General features: G+C 37.7%; 1 protein-coding gene across 1 annotated transcript; it reads left to right on the top strand.

Annotated features, from left to right (window-relative positions):
* Nucleotides 1-10,437: 10,437 nt before the first annotated feature.
* On the top strand, nt 10,438-16,508 carry PLK2 (polo like kinase 2). Its single transcript, XM_006906042.2, has 14 exons — nt 10,438-10,872; nt 11,452-11,559; nt 11,704-11,820; nt 12,014-12,143; nt 12,375-12,462; nt 12,941-13,036; nt 13,146-13,344; nt 13,433-13,580; nt 13,919-14,016; nt 14,345-14,474; nt 14,718-14,958; nt 15,075-15,204; nt 15,461-15,571; nt 15,706-16,508. Exons 1-14 carry the CDS (start codon nt 10,603-10,605, stop codon nt 15,895-15,897), a joined length of 2,058 nt encoding a protein of 685 aa, XP_006906104.1. The 5' UTR covers nt 10,438-10,602; the 3' UTR covers nt 15,898-16,508.
* Nucleotides 16,509-20,840: the final 4,332 nt, after the last annotated feature.

Genomic DNA, 20,840 nt, shown 5'->3' with positions numbered 1-20,840 from the left:
TGAGATCCAAGAGCAGCTCTAAAGCAGAATTATTGTCAATAAGTTATTGAGAAGTACCAACACTGCCCTACTGGTAGTAAGAGGTAGTGGAATTATATTTGTTCCAATAAAACTAATATTAATACTGTCCCCTTTGACAAAGATTCTCTCCCGACTGAACTCTAGCTAGGCTTCTCTGAGACCTTTCTTAAGTAGACCTCAAACTTGGCCTGTGAAGACCTGAACAAATACTAACACAGTTTGTAATAGCTCAAGACTGCACTCCTAGGATGACCCTCACCCTTGACCCTTAAAGAACCTGCCTGAGAAAATCCAATGCTGCCAAAAGAATTTACTGTCTGGTCCAGCCAACAAATGAAGAGAGAGCCCGTTTCCCAGTCTCTGTGAGAGGTAGGACCCTAACTTTAATAAGGGCTGGTAAACAAACCCCAATGGATTTTGTAAAGACCCTTTCCTGCCTTTTGTAAGTTCTTACTTTTCTGAGCCTACTGGCTCCACTTGCCGCCCCCTCGACCTCATTTTCATTCTCCCTTTAAAACACCAAGTCACCTCCATATAAATCAAAATTAGTTCAGTTCATACTAAACTACCTTTCCTATTGCAATATAATATTAATTATCATATAGGCATACCTTGTTTTATTGCTTTTCGCTTTACTGTGCATCACAGTAAATGTACTATTTTTTACAAATTGGAGGCAAGACTCTCCACCAGCAAAAAGATTATGACTTGCTTTATCGTAATACTTGCTTTATTGCAGTGGTCTGGAACTGAACGCTCAAAATCTCAGAGGTATGCCTGAAATCTGACCATATCACTTTACCTAGTGTCTGGCTTTGTTTATCTTTGACACCTGTATCACCAGTAGGGAGAAAAAAAAAAAAAGAGAGAGATTAAATGACTTCAGGCTCCAGGAGCAAATATTTTAGAGCCCAAAATCTATAGAAGATTGCCCTCTACTGGTTAAAATCTTGGGTTGGCAATATGCTTTTTTCTTTTTCACACCCAATTCCTGTATACAAGTCATCACTATCTTTGTTATAAACATGACTTCTGTGCAACAGATGATACTCAGGGGTGCCAAAATTTGAGCAGGTAGTATGGCTCACCATCCTAGTTGATTTTCTCAGCTGTTGGTAGACTGCCTGAAAGCACTTGTCTACTGTTAAGAAGACATCTTTATAATCCACCTTAGACTGATAAAACAAACTCAGAAACCAGTGAGCTACTCCATATAAATGCAGCAAGTCGTCCTTTACATCATAATATTATAGTACCAAGAAAGTTTGCTGATGAAATTTATTTTTAAGTTTATTGAAGTGTAACTGATAAATTATAATACATTTAATGCATACGATACGATGATTTGATGTATGTATTCATTATGAAAGGATTCCCACAATTGAGTTAATTAACATGTCTATCGCCTCACATATTTACTTATTTTTTGGTGACAAAACCTAAGATTTATTCTCTTAGCCAATTTCAATTATGCAATACAGTACTGTCAACTATAGTCATCACAGTATACATTAGATTCTCAGATCTTATTCATCTTATATCTGAAAGTCTGCACTCTTTTTCCAATCTCTTCTCATTTTCCCCAACTCTCAGCCCCTGGCAACCACCATTTTACTCTGTTTCTAAGAGTCTGACTTTTTGTTAGATTCCATAAATAAGTAATACCATGAAGTATTTGTCTTTCTCTGTTGGGCTTACTTTAATTAGCATAATGTCCTCCAGGTTCATACACGTTGCAAATGATAGGCTTTTCTTCTTTTTTTAGGCTGAATAATATTTCATTGCATACATATACCACATTTTCTTCATTCATCTGTTGACGAACATTTAGGTTGTTTCCATACCTTAGCTATCATGAATAATGCTGCAATGAACATGGGAGTACAAGATTATGATTTTATTTCCTTTGGGTACGTACCTAGAAGTGGGATTGTTGGATCATATGGCAGTTCTAATTTCTTGAGGAATCGCCATACTAGTGACTACCAGTTTATATTCCGAGACTTCCCTTTTCTCCATATCTTTACCCATATTTGGTATCTCCTGTCTTTATCTTAACAAGTGTGAGGTGACATTTCACTGTGGTTTTGATTTGCATTTCCGTGACGATTAGTGGTGCTGAACACCCTTTCATGTATCTGCTGTCCATCTGTATGTCTTCTTTTGAAAAATGTCTATTCAAATTCTTTGCCCATTTTTTATTGGGTTGTTATAATTATTTTGCTATTGAGTTGTATGAGTTCCTTGTATATTTTGGATATTAATCCTCTATCAGATTAGGTGGTTGGCAAATAGTTTCTCCTGCCTTATCATTTTGTTGATAGTTTCCTTTTTTGTGCAGAAGCTTTTTAGTTTGATATAAGCCGATGACATTGCTTATCTGCACCTTCCTTGATCTTTTCCTTTAATTCCTTATTTTGAAAAAAAAAAAATTTTATTCCATGTTCATTGTAATAAATTTGAAAAATATAGAAACTCCTCTCCAAGAATATGGTATGGCTTCCATTTGTCCAAGATTTCTTCTTTACCTTTTTAAGAGTTTTCTTAATATAGATCTTGCATATTTCTCATTTATTTTTAAATATGTTAGCTTTTTTTATTGTCGCTTTTGTAAGATCTTTTCTTTCATTATATTTCCTAGCTCTATTGATTTCTGTGTATCAATTTCTGAACCCTGCTACTGAATTCTACTCTTTATAGTGATTTTTAAATTTATTCTCTAGGGTTTTCCAGTCATATCATCTGTATATAGTGATAGTTTCATTTCCTTTCCATTTATACCTATAATCTCTCTTCTTTAATTACATAATCTGGTACTTCTGGTAGAATATTACCAATGTTAAAGATGAGCGTACTTGCTGTTTCCTAACTAGTTGCAGTGCTTCTGGTGTTTCCCATTAAACACAATGCTAGCTTTTAAACTGAAAACTACATTTTATCATTGTAGTAAATACCTAATGACCTTCTTAACTTGAGTGTTTTTATTAATAGATACTGTCTTTGTCAAATGCCTTTTGAGCTCTTATGAAAGTGATTTTTTGATTTTCTCTTTAGCTCTATTAATATAAATCATTAATATTGCACGTTTGTAGGTCAATGATATTGATTTATCAAAACTGAAATATCCTTGCACTCTTAGAATATACTCTATTTCATCATGATATAATATTCTGTTACTATGCTGCTGGATTTGTTTGCTCATGTCTTACTTTAAAATTCTATAAATATTCATAAGTGAGATTATCCATAATCTTTATTTTTGTAATCTTTGTCAGGTCTTGGTGTCAATGATCTGGTTGCTTCATAAAAATAAATTCTACCTCTTTATTTTATTCTATAACCTGAAACATCTTAAATAGTATTAGGATTATTTAACTTTAACAGAATTCCCCTGTAAAACCATTGAAACGATGTCTTTTTAGGAGACAGTTTTTGACAATTTTCTAAACTTCTGTGAAAATTGGTTAAACTTCTGGTTAAATTTTTGAATTTTTCTGGGATCAAATTTGATAAATATTTTCTTAGAAAAGTATTCATCTCATCATAAATTTATATGAAATAAAGTAGTCTCCAATTATTCTTTAAATTTCTTATGTGGTGATTTTTAAATACATTTTCTGTTTCTCTGCCTCCCTCTTTTTCTGAGGGAAAGGGTAGAGTCTGGGTTACCTAACAGTTTATCTGTTTTATTACTTTTTAAATTGGTTTATTTTCATTTTTCTTCATTTATTGATATAAGTATTTAAAGCTATGAATTTGTCTCTAAGCATTATTTATCTCAGAGTTTCCCAACTTCAGTGATACTGACATTTTGGTCCAGGTAATTCTTTATTTTGGAGGCCTTTCTTGTGTGTGTTAGCAGCTTCCTGATTTCTCCTTGCTAGATACCAATAGCATCCTCCTTCCCAGCTGTGACAACCAAAAATGTCTTTGGATATTGCCAAAGGCCCTCTTGTGAAAGGCTAATTTTCCTAGTTGAGAACCAGTGCTTTAGCTGGATCACTTAAATCTTGATAACTAGCATTTTCTCATTTTTTTCTACATATTCTAAAATTTAGGTTGTGATACAATTGTATTTAACGATGATTTTTAAATACAAATTCTGAACAACTATGGTTGTTTTTGACATACCTTATAAATATTTGGAGTCTTTCCCACAGCTTTACTAAAAATAGAGTTTATAGTTTTATTATCCATTCTTCTTTTTTTTTTTAGATGGTTTGCTAGATTACAAAGGAAAAGTGTTAAATTGCTATAGCCGTGGCCAAAAGAAGTTCCTCATAGTTAATATTTACTGAACATATTTCAAGCACTTTCAAAGCATTTTACATTGACTATTTCATTTAATTCTCACAACAATACTATTTGGTAGGTATTATCTCCAATTTTAATGGGGAAAGACTCAAAAAAGCTTGCCAAAGATCTCATAGCTAATAAGTAGAGTATAAATAATTATTTAAAAGGCATTTAATTAATGAAAAAAAGCTCAGTTCTGAGAGGGAAGAGAATAATGTAAAGTCAGTCTTTTGTGGACAAAGCAAGCACAAGGGGTGACCCCCTGCTAACTGGTAGCTTAGTCTGAGGTGTTTTAGCCAACTTGAGTTGTCACTCTTCCAGGATACTATAGAGAAGGATTCACTGAGAGAGATAAAAAAGCACTGGAGAGTAAGATGTTTGAAAGAATAGCTTTACACCTATATATATGCATGCCTTCCTTTTGTGATGACACAGAAAGTCCTCCTCAGGGGAAAAAGTTAGGGGTTACAGTCACTGGGGAGTTACAAGTGAACAGTTACTGGGGTGGAATTAGTTAACACCCCATCCATTGAAAGACATGAAGTGCACTTTGTCATTGTGTGCTCAATACCCTTTGTTTATCAAGCTTGAGTTTGATAAACACTCTACATTTATAAGTTTAATAACTTTAACTCTTCTTTATTAAGAGCAGTGTTTTGGAATATCTCTAACAATTTTCACCTGTCTTTGTGTTGTATTGAAAACTTTGGGGGGAAGCTAAAAGTAAATCTAGTCAGATTTTTCCCCCTAGTTTTTTATTTCTCAGTTGCAGTCCCCATAGATTTCCCAATAAAATAATTTTCAAGGTTAATGAACAATAAGTGACCAGTTCTTCAAATAATTAAAAAAATATAGTAAAACAGGACCTCATAAAATGTCAGTATTAAAATAGAATGACAAAAGAGGGTTCTTTACGTTCAAGAAAATGGTTTTAAGGGGCTATGGGTTGATGTTGGTCCACACATAAAATTCTAGTGGAAAGGTATTTCATTGTTAAGTTTGTGACTAACACTCTAAAGAGTCCAAACTCAAATGAACGGTACAGTATAAGGAAAAAAATGTATCCTCTATTATTATTTTTGAAGCATACATTTAAAGAAATGGTCTTAAATGAATAGGATTTTCAGAAGTATATGCATAGAGGATAAGCAAATTGCAAGAATTCAAAAGAGAGAGAAAAAAGCTCTTTAAAAAAATATTTCAAAGATGTCAATAAGACAGGTTTTCATATTAAAACTTACAAAAGGTTTTCACTTCCAAAATGAGGAAAAGCTAAAACACCTTTAGCTTCTTTGTGTTATATTCACTTAATAATTTGTTTTTTATTTATAAAAGTTTAAATAAATTGACATTAAAAAATAATTGTTCCCTTTAAGATAGATTTAAAAGTGAGATTATTTTTTATGCTGACGCCACACAACACAATGACAAGGTGGGTATGACTTAAAGGAACAGCTGCATTATAAACAACCTTGAAAACTTTACAGCATTGATTGTCATTATCATTTTGTACCAGTAGAGGGAGATCTAAGCCCACTGCAATAACATCAAAGCTGCAGTTTGTGCAACAGTGAATAGGGGTGGGGAGTTGCTTTTGAAGGGAAGCAGTTTGCTTCTCAAAAATATGCCTTTTGGGATATTGATCTTAAACTGGTTATTAAGGAACAAAAGACTCAGGAAAAAAACTTTGAATTCCCCCCAACTGCCTAAAAGGGATTTAGACAGAGGACCTGCTCTAGGAGATATCATCACAGTTTACTGCCGTTTAATATAAACTAATATAAACTGATGATAGATTGAGAGGAACCTAGCAAGGCCTATTTGTTCAAAGTCCTGCAAAGATTTATCTACCAAACATTTGCTTTTCCATCTCCATATGAATTGCCTCCCTGCCCTTTGAAGTGCCAAACCACAACCCCCCTTTCTCCTTAGCTCCAGAATGGCATATGAACCTCAACTGCCCAATATTTCTTTGGGTCTTTATTCTTATGGCACCTCTGAATGTGTATTCACGAAATAAACTTTGGACATTTTCTCCTGTTAATTTGTCTCTGTTTAATTTTATTATTAGCCCAGCTAGAACTTAGGAAAAGTTTTTAGCTCCCACACTCTCAAAATTATTACCATGCCCAGAAAATAAATAGATGAATAGGTAGGTAGGTAGGTAGGTAGAAAGATAGAAGAATAAATAAAAGTTTTGGTCAAATATTTTGATAAATGTATAATATAAACCTTCATTAAAGATTACTGGCAGGATTTGCCACTGAGTTTTACTCATTTATAAAATGCCAGTATGTCAAAATGAACATCGCATAAAAGATATGTAATATTTTCATATTTTAAATAAAAATACTCAAATTAACCTTTTATTTTATAGTCATTAAGTTACTTTTCAAAGAGGTAGATATTAAATTTAAATATCTAATCAATTGAATATATTATGATGAATATAAAATGAGATTTGGACGCTTTTCACCTTCCAAACTGAAGCCTTAGATGCCTAGGATATTTAGCCTTAAAGGGAAACTCTGCCATTTGGGACATGGATGGAACTTGAAGCCATTCTGCTAAGTGAAATAAGTCAGACAGAGAAACATATATGTTCTTGCTTATATGTGGAATCTAAAAAAAAGTGAACTCATAGAGAACAGATTGGTGTTTGTGAGAGGTGGGGGTGGCAAAAATGGGTGAAGGTGGTCAAATATCCTGTTATAAGATTAATAAGTCCTGGAATGTAATGTACAGCATGGTGACTATAATTAATAATACCACATTATATATTTGAAAGTTGCTAAGAGAGATCTTAAAAATTCTCATCACAAGAAAAAAAATTATAACTGTGGTAATGTAAACTCAGTGTGTTAACCATTTCATTATATATACATATATCAAATCATTATGTTGTACACCTAAAACTAATACAATGTTTGTTATATGTCAATTCTATCTCAAAAAAATCTTACCCTACCCTATGCTTAAAAAGTTGGTTTACTATATTTTGTACTAATATTTTATTTTGTTCTTGATCTTTAAGTCCTTACTCCATCTGGAGTAGCTTTTCTGTACATGACATGTGTATTATGGGCTGAATATTGTCCCCTCAAAATTCATATATTGGAGCCCTAACTCCTAATTCCTCAGAATGTGACTATATTTGGATACAGGATATATAAGGTCTTTAAAGAGTTAATTAAGCTTAAATGAGGCTACATGGGTGGACCGTAATCCAAGCTAACTACTGGCCTTATAACAGAAAATTTGGACATATATGACACCAGTGGGTGATACTCGAGAAGACATGGTGAGAAGGTAGTCATCTACAAGGCAAGGGGAGAGGTCTCAAGAGAAATTAAGCCTGCCTACACTTTAATCTTGGACTTCCGGCCTGCAGAATGATGAGAAAATAAATTTCTGTTGTTTGAGCCACCTAGTTTGTGATATTTTGCTATGGCAGCCCTAGAAAAATAATACAGTATGAGATATAGATTTAATTTTTTTAATATGGAAAAAACATTTCTTTCTAGTTTCATTTGCTGAATAGTCCCTCCTTTCCTCACCAATCTATCATGCTTCCTCTATTAAATATCAACGTTTCATATATATGTGGATACATTTCTAGGCTCTCAATTCTACTCCATTGGTCAGTCTATCTCTGTAAGAGGATCAAATTTTATTGCTGTAGCTTCATTATTAGTTGTATTAGCTATAAAAAAAAGGCCTTGCCCTTTTAATTTTTCTTTAAAGTGACTACTTTTGATGTCTTACACTTCCATATAAAGTTTACAAATCAACTTGTCAAGTTTCACTAACAATCCTATTGGTATTTTAATTGTATTTGCATTAAATCTATTGAACTACAGAGAAATATTTTGTAATTAAAGATTTATCTCCCTTGGAAAGTACATTTATTTCCGTTTTTGTTTTATGGACTACAATTTTGGTTCTGTCCACATGATGGCACCACAAACCAAAAAAATCGAATTTTCACAGTTGGACATGACATCGTGACACATATACAGTTTTAATATTTTATTAAATGTCCAAATGTTTTGGAGATAGACCTGAATTTCATATGGAATGAAATGTTCAATAGACTATCAAATGCTTAAGCATATTTGGTAAACTATACAATAATGTTAAGATAATCAAATAATTGAAAAAATAATGAAAAATATCATGACAATCTATTCTTCATAGTCCTTTTATCTTAGAAGGTCATAAACAAATATAGATTAAAGAATTCATAACAACCAATAAAATAAAGACGTGTTGTAAAACTAGCTTTGGAAATTAAGGTAGTACATTCTAAACCAGCAAGCCTATTACAAGTTAGTGAATAAATATGACTAAATCTGGAGAGCAAAGGTCACTCCCAGGTTTATGAATGAAGTGGAGGACTATGTAATGCTTCATTTCTACCCCCAGCCCTACCCCATATTTCAGCCCTGATAATCTTGGGGATAAAGTCTACTTTCACTTTTGAGAAACATGCCCGGGCTTGCCCTGGACTGTTAAAAGAATCAGAAAAAAGACAAAGAGGAGACTGTCCTTTCTATTCTGGAGTGCCAAATGAAGCTTCCTTTGTATGTTAGGTTGGAAGTATTTGAGACAGAATATATTTGGAAATGTTTTAATTGACATCATGCATACCTAAACTCGATAGTGAACTGAATCGAACTGTTTTTCTAAGTACCTCCCTCGAGTTTATTAATCTGGTATTCTAAATAGCCTGGAATTTACTATCAAAAAACTGCTTACCACATTTTATTAATTTAGAGCAAAAGATTTGTCTGCTGCTAATTAACATAACTTGGATAATTACTAAAATATATGTAGAGAGAATAGTTAAATTCTCTAAGCTCCAGTTTCCTCATCTGTAAAACTGGAATGACAATATTCCTCATTCAGAATTGCTGTAGGATTAAACAAGGCATTTCAAAATATAAACATGGCGCCTTGTACATAAGTGGTCAATAAATGTTACCTGGTCATTAGAGCAAGAAAAAATAGTGCTCCTGAATTAGCAAAAGTGAAAAGATCTGGAAACAGGAAACTAAATCAAGTTTTAGCTCACTTGCCTAACCTCTTCCCTTCATCCTACCAATCTCCCTAATCTCAGGCGGCCATGTATTGACTCTCCCTTCACCAGGGCAGCTAGGTAGTTTAATGAGCCATTGAAACCATGCATTCTACATATTCCCTTCGGAATAAAAAGTGAGAGATGATTTCCAATGCACAACCATAATTAGCACCAAGAGCACATTTAACAACACTGACTGTCAAAAAGCGGCCCACATTGTCTAACCGCGGCCCCCTCAGACCGCTAAGTGCGCTTCTGGAATATTACACGCGATGGCGCCCTTGCTTCCTAGTCTTCCGGCAGCCTGAAGGCGAAGCCTTCGAAAGGCGCTGGGGTGCCTCGCAAGGGTTAAGGGTCTGACTTCCGACAAAGGCCCGCTCTAGGGTGATGGGCAGAGGCCACGCCGGCCTAAGTGGGGCTCGGCCACGCTCAGCCGATTGGTCCCAGCTGGAGTCCGCCTCATTTAGAAGCGGCAGTGAGCTCGGAGCACCGGGTTCTGAGAACTCTTGCCTTTCACTGGCACGGCCTCCCCGCAGTGCCCCCATCTAGACTGGAGCTAGTGGAGCGAAAGCGCGGGGGCAGCGGCGCCGGGCAGCCGCGAGGCTCTCCAAATGGCCAGGGCGAGGCCTCACGTGCTTGGTTCGATGGACTCCGGGCACATGCACACTTTGACACCAGAGGCGTCGGGCTGTGGGGAGGTCGGGAAGGACTGCGCGGGGGAGGGGCCTCCGCGTACCGAGGGCCCCCGCCGTGCTGCCACCAGTGCACGCCCCGGCCACCGGGAGGGCGCAGGCAGGGTGAAGGGAGGCGGTGGGGCCAGGCGTCGGAGCTCGGATTTCTATTTCAAATCCTCAAATTCTGAGCATTCGAAGAACGGGGTGACGGTACCAGGTGCGCTGCTGCTGGACACCCCGTCGCGGCGGGCGCCCGCGCGGCCGTCGCACGACCCCCTGGGCCTCAGCGACCCGCTCCGCACCGCGCTCGCGCGGCCGGTGGGCGGAGTCTCGCCCGTGACGTCGCATCCCGTGCCGAGGCTCCGCCCCCCAGGCCCGTATATAAGAGTTGGCCGGGCGTTCGCACTCGCACAAGTGGATCGAGGGTCGCGCGCACGTTGGGCAGCGGCTGGGACTCGAGGGCGAGGGCATCCTCGGACGAGAGTCCGCGCTGGGAGCTGACAGCAGGCAGTGCCGGGCTGCGAGGCGACGATGGAGCTCTTGCGGACTATCACTTACCAGCCGGCCGCCAGCACCAAGGTGTGCGAGCAGGCGCTGGGCAAGGCTTGCGGCACGGACTCGAAGAAGAAGCGGCCGCAGCAACCCCCCGAGGAGCCGCAGCCACAGCAGCCCCAGGCGCAGGTGCAGTCGGCCGCCCCGCACCACCATCACCACCACTCGCACTCGGGGGCGGAGATCTCGCGGATTATCGTCGACCCTACGACGGGGAAGCGCTACTGCCGGGGCAAAGTGCTGGGAAAGGTGACGAGCGCCGGGCGGCCAGGCGGGAGGGAGGTCTGCCCCGGCTCCCCCGAGCCCTCGCGCCCGCCGCTCCTCGGGACTCGGGTGTCTGGGAGCACCCATCCCCGCGCGACGTGGGCTTCTCACCTGCCCTCTGGTTTTTGTGCGCTGACAGCGCCGGATCGGCTTTACATCCTTAGTCGAGGTGGCTCTGTATGCCTCCCGCAGCTCAAAAAAAAAAAAAAATTTAATCTTGAAGCCAGAAGCGAGGGCTTTCTACACCAGACCTTTTCTCTCCACCTGCTCCCTGGAGGATTTTCTTGACAAGTCTCTAAAGACATTATTTCTCATTTACCCGACCCCAACCTCCTCCCTGAAGCTCCTCTTTTGTAAAGGGAGAACGGAAACTGTTTTAACTTACAGTTTTCAGAAATGCTTTTTTCTTCGTGAAGAAGCTCTTAAAAATAGACTGCATCCCTCTATCCACCTTTACCCCATCTTTTTGCTTTTCTTTCGCAGTTTTATTTATTTATTTAAAAAAATATCTGCCGTCCATTTTTCTGCCGTTCTCAATTCCGTCTCGGCTTTGTTTCCTTTCAGGGCGGCTTTGCAAAATGTTATGAGATGACAGATTTGACAAACAACAAAGTCTATGCTGCAAAAATTATTCCTCACAGCAGAGTAGCTAAACCTCATCAAAGGGAAAAGGTGTGTATGACTGTTGAGTGAAGTATTTTCTTTGTGTGCAGGGATGGCCCTTCCCTGTTAGAAAAAATGTCTTCTGCATGTGTAAGCAACTGGCTTTTCAGAGGTGAAGGGAGGCTAATAAGCCTTATCTTACTTTTCTTTTAGATTGACAAAGAAATAGAGCTTCACAGAATTCTACATCATAAGCACGTAGTGCAGTTTTATCACTACTTTGAGGACAAAGAAAACATTTACATTCTCTTAGAATACTGCAGTAGAAGGGTAAGTGTTAACTCTTGTTTGAGTACATTTATTTCCCCTAAACTGGGATGGTATTCAAATCGCATTTAATCTGGGATTTTATTTGTGGATTTAATTATTATACTGCAGCGTTAACTTTCATTCCTCATCTTGCAAAAGGAAACCATTGATTTTGAGAACTTTGACAGATTCTTCTTCTTCCTTCTCTTCCTAGTCCATGGCTCACATCTTGAAAGCAAGAAAGGTGTTGACAGAGCCAGAAGTCCGATACTACCTCAGACAGATTGTGTCTGGACTAAAGTACCTTCATGAACAAGAAATCTTGCACAGAGATCTCAAACTAGGTAAGCCCTTTACTCCAAACACTGACTTTTGTGTTAGAGAGAGGTGTTCTATTTCTTCCTTTTTACATATTAATGTTCTTAATTGGGATCTATCTTGCCTATGCAATCTTGTTTTTTGAATGAGTAACTTTAATGTTAAACAACTGGCTTCCTGCCTCTAAAATTAATGTTTGTGTACTCGGTTATAAAACCTTTTCAAAGGAATTCAGATTTGTTTTGTTTATCATGTAGGGAACTTTTTTATTAATGAAGCCATGGAACTAAAAGTCGGAGACTTTGGTTTGGCAGCCAGGCTGGAACCCTTGGAACACAGAAGGAGGTAAGAGTCAGAATGATACATCCTACTAGAGTTTTGTGCAGGTCAAATATGCCCTTAATATTTTCTGGTTAATGTTTCAGAGGAGGTCAGTAAATGGTAAAATCTATAAACCACAAAAACGTTAACTTAAGGAAACACTTACTGAGTGCCCACTATGGACCAGGCCAGAGTACCTTATGCCTATAGGTTGATTATGAAAGAAATCTATCTTATTTTGCCTCGAATGTATAAAAATATTATGTTGTCCCTGGTCTCATTTGGTTAAAAACACTTTGTCATGTGGGCTGAAAATATTGTACGTGCATTAAAAAAATTACCAAGTCACTCGATCAACTGTCAATTGTTCAAATACCAAAAACAAAAGTCAAATGTTTCCAAATAGAAATTTAACATATAGTACTTTCACGGTTTTATCCTGAGAACTAAGTTTAAACAATAGAATAGTTCCTAATGAGATCTTCATGTTTTCTCTTTCTAGAACAATATGTGGTACCCCAAATTATCTCTCCCCTGAAGTCCTCAACAAGCAAGGACATGGCTGTGAATCAGACATTTGGGCTTTAGGCTGTGTAATGTAAGTAAAATATACAAAAATGATCAAAAAGCAAATTTGGATTTAGATTTTAACACTTGAAAAGAGTTGCTTTATAACCATTTCTAAAGGGGTGTTTTCTTTCACATAGGTATACAATGTTATTAGGAAGACCCCCATTTGAAACTACAAATCTAAAAGAAACTTACAGGTGCATAAGAGAAGCAAGGTATACAATGCCATCGTCATTGCTGGCTCCTGCTAAGCACTTAATAGCTAGTATGTTGTCCAAAAATCCAGAGGATCGTCCAAGCTTGGATGACATTATTCGACATGAATTTTTTTTGCAGGTTGGTGTGTTTTTTGAGTCTATTTATTCTGTGCTATTGATCCCAGTTACCCAGCAGGTTACTGAAAGTCTTTTCTGATGCTCCACAGGGCTTCACTCCAGACAGACTTTCTTCTAGCTGTTGTCATACAGTTCCAGATTTCCACTTATCAAGCCCAGCTAAGAATTTCTTTAAGAAAGCAGCTGCTGCTCTTTTTGGTGGCAAAAAAGACAAAGCAAGATATATTGACACACACAGTAAGTTATAAGACTTCTCTCGCTCTTCTGTATCCAATATTTAAACTTGATGTTAGGTGGAAGAGGCTTTTATATTAGCATAATTTAACCAAGTAGGTTTGTATACCGTTGAAGTTTTTATAGTATAATAAATCCACACTGAATTGTGGCTGATAGCTATTTGTGTCATATACATTAAAGTGTTCTTGCATAATTCCAGTTGATGGCAATGATAAAAATGCTGTTTTTGCCTTGGATGCTCATAGCTGATTATTAAAACAAAAGAAGGAAATATTACTAGCTCTGTTCCTACTTCATTAGGATATAATAACTTTTGTAATTCTTTCTTTGATTTGCAGATAGAGTGTCTAAAGAAGATGAAGAAATTTACAAGCTTAGGCATGATTTGAAAAAGACTTCCATAACTCAGCAACCCAACAAACATAGAACAGATGAGGTATGCGAGAAAAGACCAAAAAAGATACAAACACTTTATATCATTTTCATTCTTTGTTAACTATCACTTGGGCTATGATTACCATGGCTCAGGCATGTTGTATTTACTTAGTTTCTTTCAAATCCTTTAAAAGGAAAGATTTTTGTCTTAGGTTAGTAATGTATGCAGTTGAGTTAGTTACTACATTATCTTTCACCTGGCTTGTGTCCATTGCTTTTTGATCAGCTTTCACAGCAATTGCCACGATCTCATCTTAACTAACCTAGAATTCTCAACTTTAAATGAATTTTAGATGCTTGAGTCATTGCCTGACTCTTCTGTTTCCTAGGAGCTCCAGCCACCTACCACTACAGTTGCCAGATCTGGAACACCCGCAGTGGAAAACAAGCAGCAGATTGGAGATGCTATTCGGATGATAGTCAGAGGGACTCTTGGCAGCTGCAGCAGTAGCAGTGAATGTAAGTGGTTGTCAACAACGTTTTAAATAATGAAACTATAAATGCCAATGCTCAATACTAAGTAACTGAAGTACTTCTATATTAAAGCAACTAATTTGACATAGAAAGAACAAAATTAGAGTAATTGGAAGAAGATCAGGAAGAATTTTGAGTTCTGTGTCCTTAGATTTAGTGGAGGGAAACAGCATCGAACAAAGCCTAAGATTTTTTTTAATTACTCTCTAACTTTCTCTGTTTTTTCAGGCCTTGAAGACAGTACCATGGGAAGTGTTGCAGACACAGTGGCAAGAGTCCTTCGAGGATGTCTAGAAAACATGCCAGAAGCTGACAGCATTCCCAAAGAGCAGCTGAGCACTTCCTTTCAGTGGGTCACCAAATGGGTCGATTACTCTAACAAATATGGCTTTGGGTACCAGCTCTCAGACCACACTGTAGGTGTCCTTTTCAACAATGGTGCTCACATGAGCCTCCTTCCAGACAAAAAGTAAGTGTGTCTAATTAACGAAGTCCTGTCCTTTAGTTTTGCACTAAAGAAATCTGAAAACTGACTAACTGCTTCTATTTTTTTTCTCTTCTCTCCCTATCATTCCTGTTTTTCAGAACAGTTCACTATTATGCAGAGCTTGGCCAGTGCTCTGTTTTCCCAGCAACAGATGCCCCTGAACAATTCATTAGTCAAGTGACGGTGCTGAAATACTTCTCTCATTACATGGAGGAGAACCTTATGGATGTAAGTAGTGTGGCTTTGGAGTAGTGACGTTTGAAGTATAGTCCACAGACAGTTGGCTCTGCATGGCATTGAAGGAAGCTAGTTAGAAGTACACATTCTCAGGTCACTCTACATCTACTGAAGCAGTCTCTGGGCAGTGGAGCCAGGAATCTCCAGGCCATTCTAATGCTTAAGTTTGAGAGGCATTTGCTTTTAGAAGAATTGAGTGCATACTACAAAATCTTTTATAGGCACTAATTTTCCCAATTTCTTCCAGGGAGGAGATCTGCCTAGTGTTACTGATATTCGAAGGCCTCGGCTCTACCTCCTTCAGTGGCTAAAATCTGATAAGGCCTTAATGATGCTCTTCAATGATGGCACCTTTCAGGTAAATAAACCCTTCAGTAAAGTACATGTTTAGGTCTTAAAAAATTATTTTTACCTAGTCAATTTAGTCATTGACTAAACTTATCTGATTCTTAGTATTTAGAGAGCTCTAATGTCTATGTCTGCTTTTTAAAGGTGAATTTCTACCATGACCATACGAAAATAATCATCTGTAGCCAAAATGAAGAATATCTTCTCACATACATCAATGAGGACAGGATATCTACAACGTTCAGACTGACAACTCTGCTGATGTCTGGCTGTTCATTAGAATTAAAAAATCGGATGGAATATGCCCTGAACATGCTCTTACAGAGATGTAACTAAAGACTTTTCGAATGGACCCTACGGGACTCCTCTTTTCCACTGTGAGATCTACAGGGAAGCCAGTAGAATGATCTACAGCATGTTGAAGAAGATGGACAGGTGGTGGTACGAAAGCAATTAATTCCTCTGTGGCCTGTTGGACTGGGTAGAGCCAGACCAGGCTGAGGCCTGCAGTTTTTGACTTTGAACAATCTGAGAGTGAACCAGAATGCAATTTTCCTTGACATACCTGTTTTAAAAGGTTTTTCAGACAATTTTACAGAAAGGTGCATTGACTTTTCTCTCTGTTGAGAGCATTTCAGACAGAGGACTTGGAACTGTGAATATACTTCCTGAAGGGGAGGGAGAAGGGAGGACGCTCCCATGTGTTTAAAGCCTGTAATTGGAGCAGCTTTTGGCTGCTTAACTGTGAACTATGGCCATATGTAATTTTTTTTTTTTTTTTTGGTTAATTTTTGAAGACACTTGTGGCTGGAAAAGTGCATTCCTTGTTAATAAACTTTTTATTTATTACAGCCCAAAGAGCAGTATTTATTAGCAAAATGGTTTTTTTTTTTTTTTATGTTGACCATTTTAAACTGTTGGCAATAAAGAGTATGGAAAAACAGAAACAGTGGTCTTTTGTCTTTGGTATGGTGTATCACTGCATCACGACATTCTTTGATCATGGATTCTTAGCACTCTTTAGCATTACATTGAGTATAGCAACATACTAGAAACTTAGATCTTTAATTTTTCCTAAAATTAAGTTCATCTTTAATACTTGAAATAGCAATCATGCGCTTTTTGGGTAGACCTAGCTTGAGAAGAGAAGAGTATAACAAAAATACCACTTTCGTTACAAGTAAAATATGAACCCCCTATTCAAAACCAATTTCTTTCTGGATTATTTCCTCAAAACTCATTTAGCTTGGAGCTGACAGCTAGTGTAATCCTGTATAAACAGACTTCTGTTATTAAACATCAATAGGTACAGAAGTTTTATCTTAATATGGGCAAAACTCTATGCTTTATGATATTTATAGCACCTAAACGTATTCTCAGTTTAAACCTGCCTAAACACTTCCAGTGCCACTGGCAGTACTTGCACAAAATTCTAGCAGTGGGAAGTACTATGTAAATAAGTCATTTTATTTTTCTTGGTGCATGGTAGATGGAGCATGGTATGGGAACCAAGCTATGATTTTAAACTATTAAATTATCCAACAGGCAAATCTGAGGTTTTCTTTGATGTATAGAAAGCTGCTCATCCTGTTACTCTGAACTTAAAGTGACCTATATAAGATGCAAATACTTTTTTTGTTCAATTGTAATCCTACTATAAGGAAAATACTGTCCTAAGAAAAGCAGCAGTCTCGTGTATTAGGCTCTGTTTACATTGGGATCCTGTACAGTGTATTGTAGAAATGATGGCTGAACATTTACATTTCTCTAAAATTATTACAAACTCTGCACCTGTTATTTTATTAATAAAAGTCAAATCTGGAGAATTTGTATTGGATATTCTACAGGTGCTAGATTAACTCCTGCTGGCTGGAATTCTCTGGCCATGTATATAACGTGAGTCTTTGTTAAATGGCTTACAGTAATAGCTGAAAAAACGATAATTTAATAGCTAGGTGTGAAAAAGTAGAATCAATTTTTATTCTTATGAGCAGAGAATAAGAAATAGGAGTTTTCAAATAGTAAAAACATGTTTTTCATTTTGAGTTTCATGGTATAAGATTGTATATTACTTCACAGTTTCAAAATATGCACTTATTCATCCTTGTATATATTCAGAGTCTACTGTGTGCCAGATCTGGCCAGCATTGGAATTATAGAGTAAACCCGAGCCTCTCCCTGCCCTCAAGAAAGTCACAGCAAAGTAGAGGAGACAGTGCATTTACTTATTAGTCTGATAAGTGCTGTGATATTATGATAAAGGTATGCACTGGGTGTTCTGGGAACCTGAGAATGGGAATCATGAGGAAGGAGCCTCAGGCATGGGGTGGACTCTGAGAATAGATTCCAGAGAAGGAAATTCTTTTTTATTGGGTTTTGAAAGATAAGTTGGGGTTAAAAAAAAGTATGAGGTGTGGAAGGGTGTTATAAGCAATGGGAATTAGATGTACAGATGCCTGAGGGTGAAAGAGTTCACAGTAGAAGTGGGTGTACAAGTCTGATAGGTAAAGCCTGGCAGGTAAAGACTGGAAGAAGCAGACATGATGCCTCTCATATGCCATCTCAAGGCACTTAGGCTGTGTTTAAGGTTATGTGTAGTTATTGAAAGATTTTTAGGAAGAAAGTGACCAAATATTTCAGTTTTATAGAATTCATTCTAGGGGCATAGACAAGATGCGTAGGGAAGAAGATGCAGACAAACAACCCAAACGGTAAAGAAATTAATGTTTTGATCCAAGTGAGAAAGAACTTGATGAGAACTTAAAGTGACCTATATAAGATGCAAATACTTTTTTTGTTCAATTGTAATCCTACTATAAGGAAAATACTGTCCTAAGAAAAGCAGCAGTCTCGTGTATTAGGCTCTGTTTACATTGGGATCCTGTACAGTGTATTGTAGAAATGATGGCTGAACATTTACATTTCTCTAAAATTATTACAAACTCTGCACCTGTTATTTTATTAATAAAAGTCAAATCTGGAGAATTTGTATTGGATATTCTACAGGTGCTAGATTAACTCCTGCTGGCTGGAATTCTCTGGCCATGTATATAACGTGAGTCTTTGTTAAATGGCTTACAGTAATAGCTGAAAAAACGATAATTTAATAGCTAGGTGTGAAAAAGTAGAATCAATTTTTATTCTTATGAGCAGAGAATAAGAAATAGGAGTTTTCAAATAGTAAAAACATGTTTTTCATTTTGAGTTTCATGGTATAAGATTGTATATTACTTCACAGTTTCAAAATATGCACTTATTCATCCTTGTATATATTCAGAGTCTACTGTGTGCCAGATCTGGCCAGCATTGGAATTATAGAGTAAACCCGAGCCTCTCCCTGCCCTCAAGAAAGTCACAGCAAAGTAGAGGAGACAGTGCATTTACTTATTAGTCTGATAAGTGCTGTGATATTATGATAAAGGTATGCACTGGGTGTTCTGGGAACCTGAGAATGGGAATCATGAGGAAGGAGCCTCAGGCATGGGGTGGACTCTGAGAATAGATTCCAGAGAAGGAAATTCTTTTTTATTGGGTTTTGAAAGATAAGTTGGGGTTAAAAAAAAGTATGAGGTGTGGAAGGGTGTTATAAGCAATGGGAATTAGATGTACAGATGCCTGAGGGTGAAAGAGTTCACAGTAGAAGTGGGTGTACAAGTCTGATAGGTAAAGCCTGGCAGGTAAAGACTGGAAGAAGCAGACATGATGCCTCTCATATGCCATCTCAAGGCACTTAGGCTGTGTTTAAGGTTATGTGTAGTTATTGAAAGATTTTTAGGAAGAAAGTGACCAAATATTTCAGTTTTATAGAATTCATTCTAGGGGCATAGACAAGATGCGTAGGGAAGAAGATACAGACAAACAACCCAAACGGTAAAGAAATTAATGTTTTGATCCAAGTGAGAAAGAACTTGATGAAAATGTCCATATAAGGAGTTAGACAAGCAGTATCTCCTTAGGCCCATTTAGTTCATTTTAGTATGCCCAGCGCTGGGTACCAGACCTGGCATAAGGCAGCCCAATATTGAGTGAAGGAATAAATGACAATAGATTGGGGAGGGATTCAGAAAGTTGATTTTGATAGGATTTGGCATCTGATTGAATGTGAAGCCTGAGGAAGAGGGTGGGTCTTAGAATGATGACTGGCTGGAGCTGTCAGTGAGGGCCATTAACTAAAATCAATTAGGTACATAGAAAGAAAAGCCTGATATTCAGGAAAATATAGTGAGTTTAGGGCATGTTGAATCAGACTTGTATGAGGATACCCAAACAGGTCCAGAAAACAGTTGAAAATACATGTCAACATCCCAAGAGAGAGCAAGCAAGATTTGGGAGTGACCAGGTTTGGGGGCACATCATAGGAGTGGATGAGAGCACATAAGGATAGATCCCTGCTGTCTCTTCTACCAAGCAGCATTCTTTTAGTGCTGAGAACATCTACATGAAACATAACCGTGGAAGAAAGAGGATAAAAAATCCCAAAATAAATACTACTCTTCCAAACCAAGGGAACTTGAATTTCTTAAAAACAACGCCAAAATATTAGATGTGCTTAATGAAGACCTTTGGTCCTCAAGAATTTCTCCAGGTTAGCCATTCCAAATTCTGGAATTATATAGGCTAAGCTCAAAGATATAGTATTTAAAGGTGGACTAGTTTCGATGCATAGTAACAGCTACCTTCAACTAAGTTTGATGAGGCCATGGCAGTAACCCATGTTTCGGGGTTTTTGACATTTACTACTTTTGTATCTTAGTCCCCCTTGACTAATTCTGAATGTAACCTTATGTTTGCTAAGAAGGAAACATAGTCCAGTGGAAAAGCTTTAGAATCAGTTCTGAGTTCAAATTCCTATTCAACCACGTATTGCCAATATGATCTCAGTAAACAGGTATTTAAGCTTCATTTTCCTCATCTGTGAAGTTTAGATGATAATAAAGCACTTTTATACCAAAGGTGCGCAGTAAATATTTGCTCCTTTTCTTGTTCTGTTTCCGCTGTGTCCTTCCACACCCATAATGGCAGTAACCCTGGTTACCACGAAAAGGAAGAACTGACTCATTCTTCCCCTTCCGGTCTTCCTTTCTGTGTTAGTCATGGTCCAGTCGGGAATACAAAAACCACTTTAGGACCTTTTTAAAGACAGGGAATTTAATGGAGGTTATTGGTTATGCAGATGACGCAAGATCTCAGAAGCCAAACACCTGGAGGTGGTGGGTCATGAGGCAACAAGGAGATAAGCAGCAGCAGGAAGCCACTACCCTATGGCTGGAGAGGCTCTG

This window comes from Pteropus alecto, unplaced genomic scaffold, assembly GCF_000325575.1.
Source record: "Pteropus alecto unplaced genomic scaffold, ASM32557v1 scaffold70, whole genome shotgun sequence".
Taxonomy (NCBI): domain Eukaryota; kingdom Metazoa; phylum Chordata; class Mammalia; order Chiroptera; family Pteropodidae; genus Pteropus; species Pteropus alecto.
Note: the sequence above shows the minus strand (reverse complement) of the source record. Positions and strands in the feature narration are given on the sequence as shown.

Coding starts and splice junctions, on each gene's coding strand:
- PLK2 (XM_006906042.2), top strand. CDS start 10,603: ATGGAGCTCTTGCGGACTATCACTTACCAGCCGGCCGCCAGCACCAAG. Junction 13,581..13,918: donor AAGATATATTGACACACACA/GTAAGTTATAAG, acceptor TTTGATTTGCAG/ATAGAGTGTCTAAAGAAGAT. Junction 14,959..15,074: donor AGCCTCCTTCCAGACAAAAA/GTAAGTGTGTCT, acceptor CCTGTTTTTCAG/AACAGTTCACTATTATGCAG.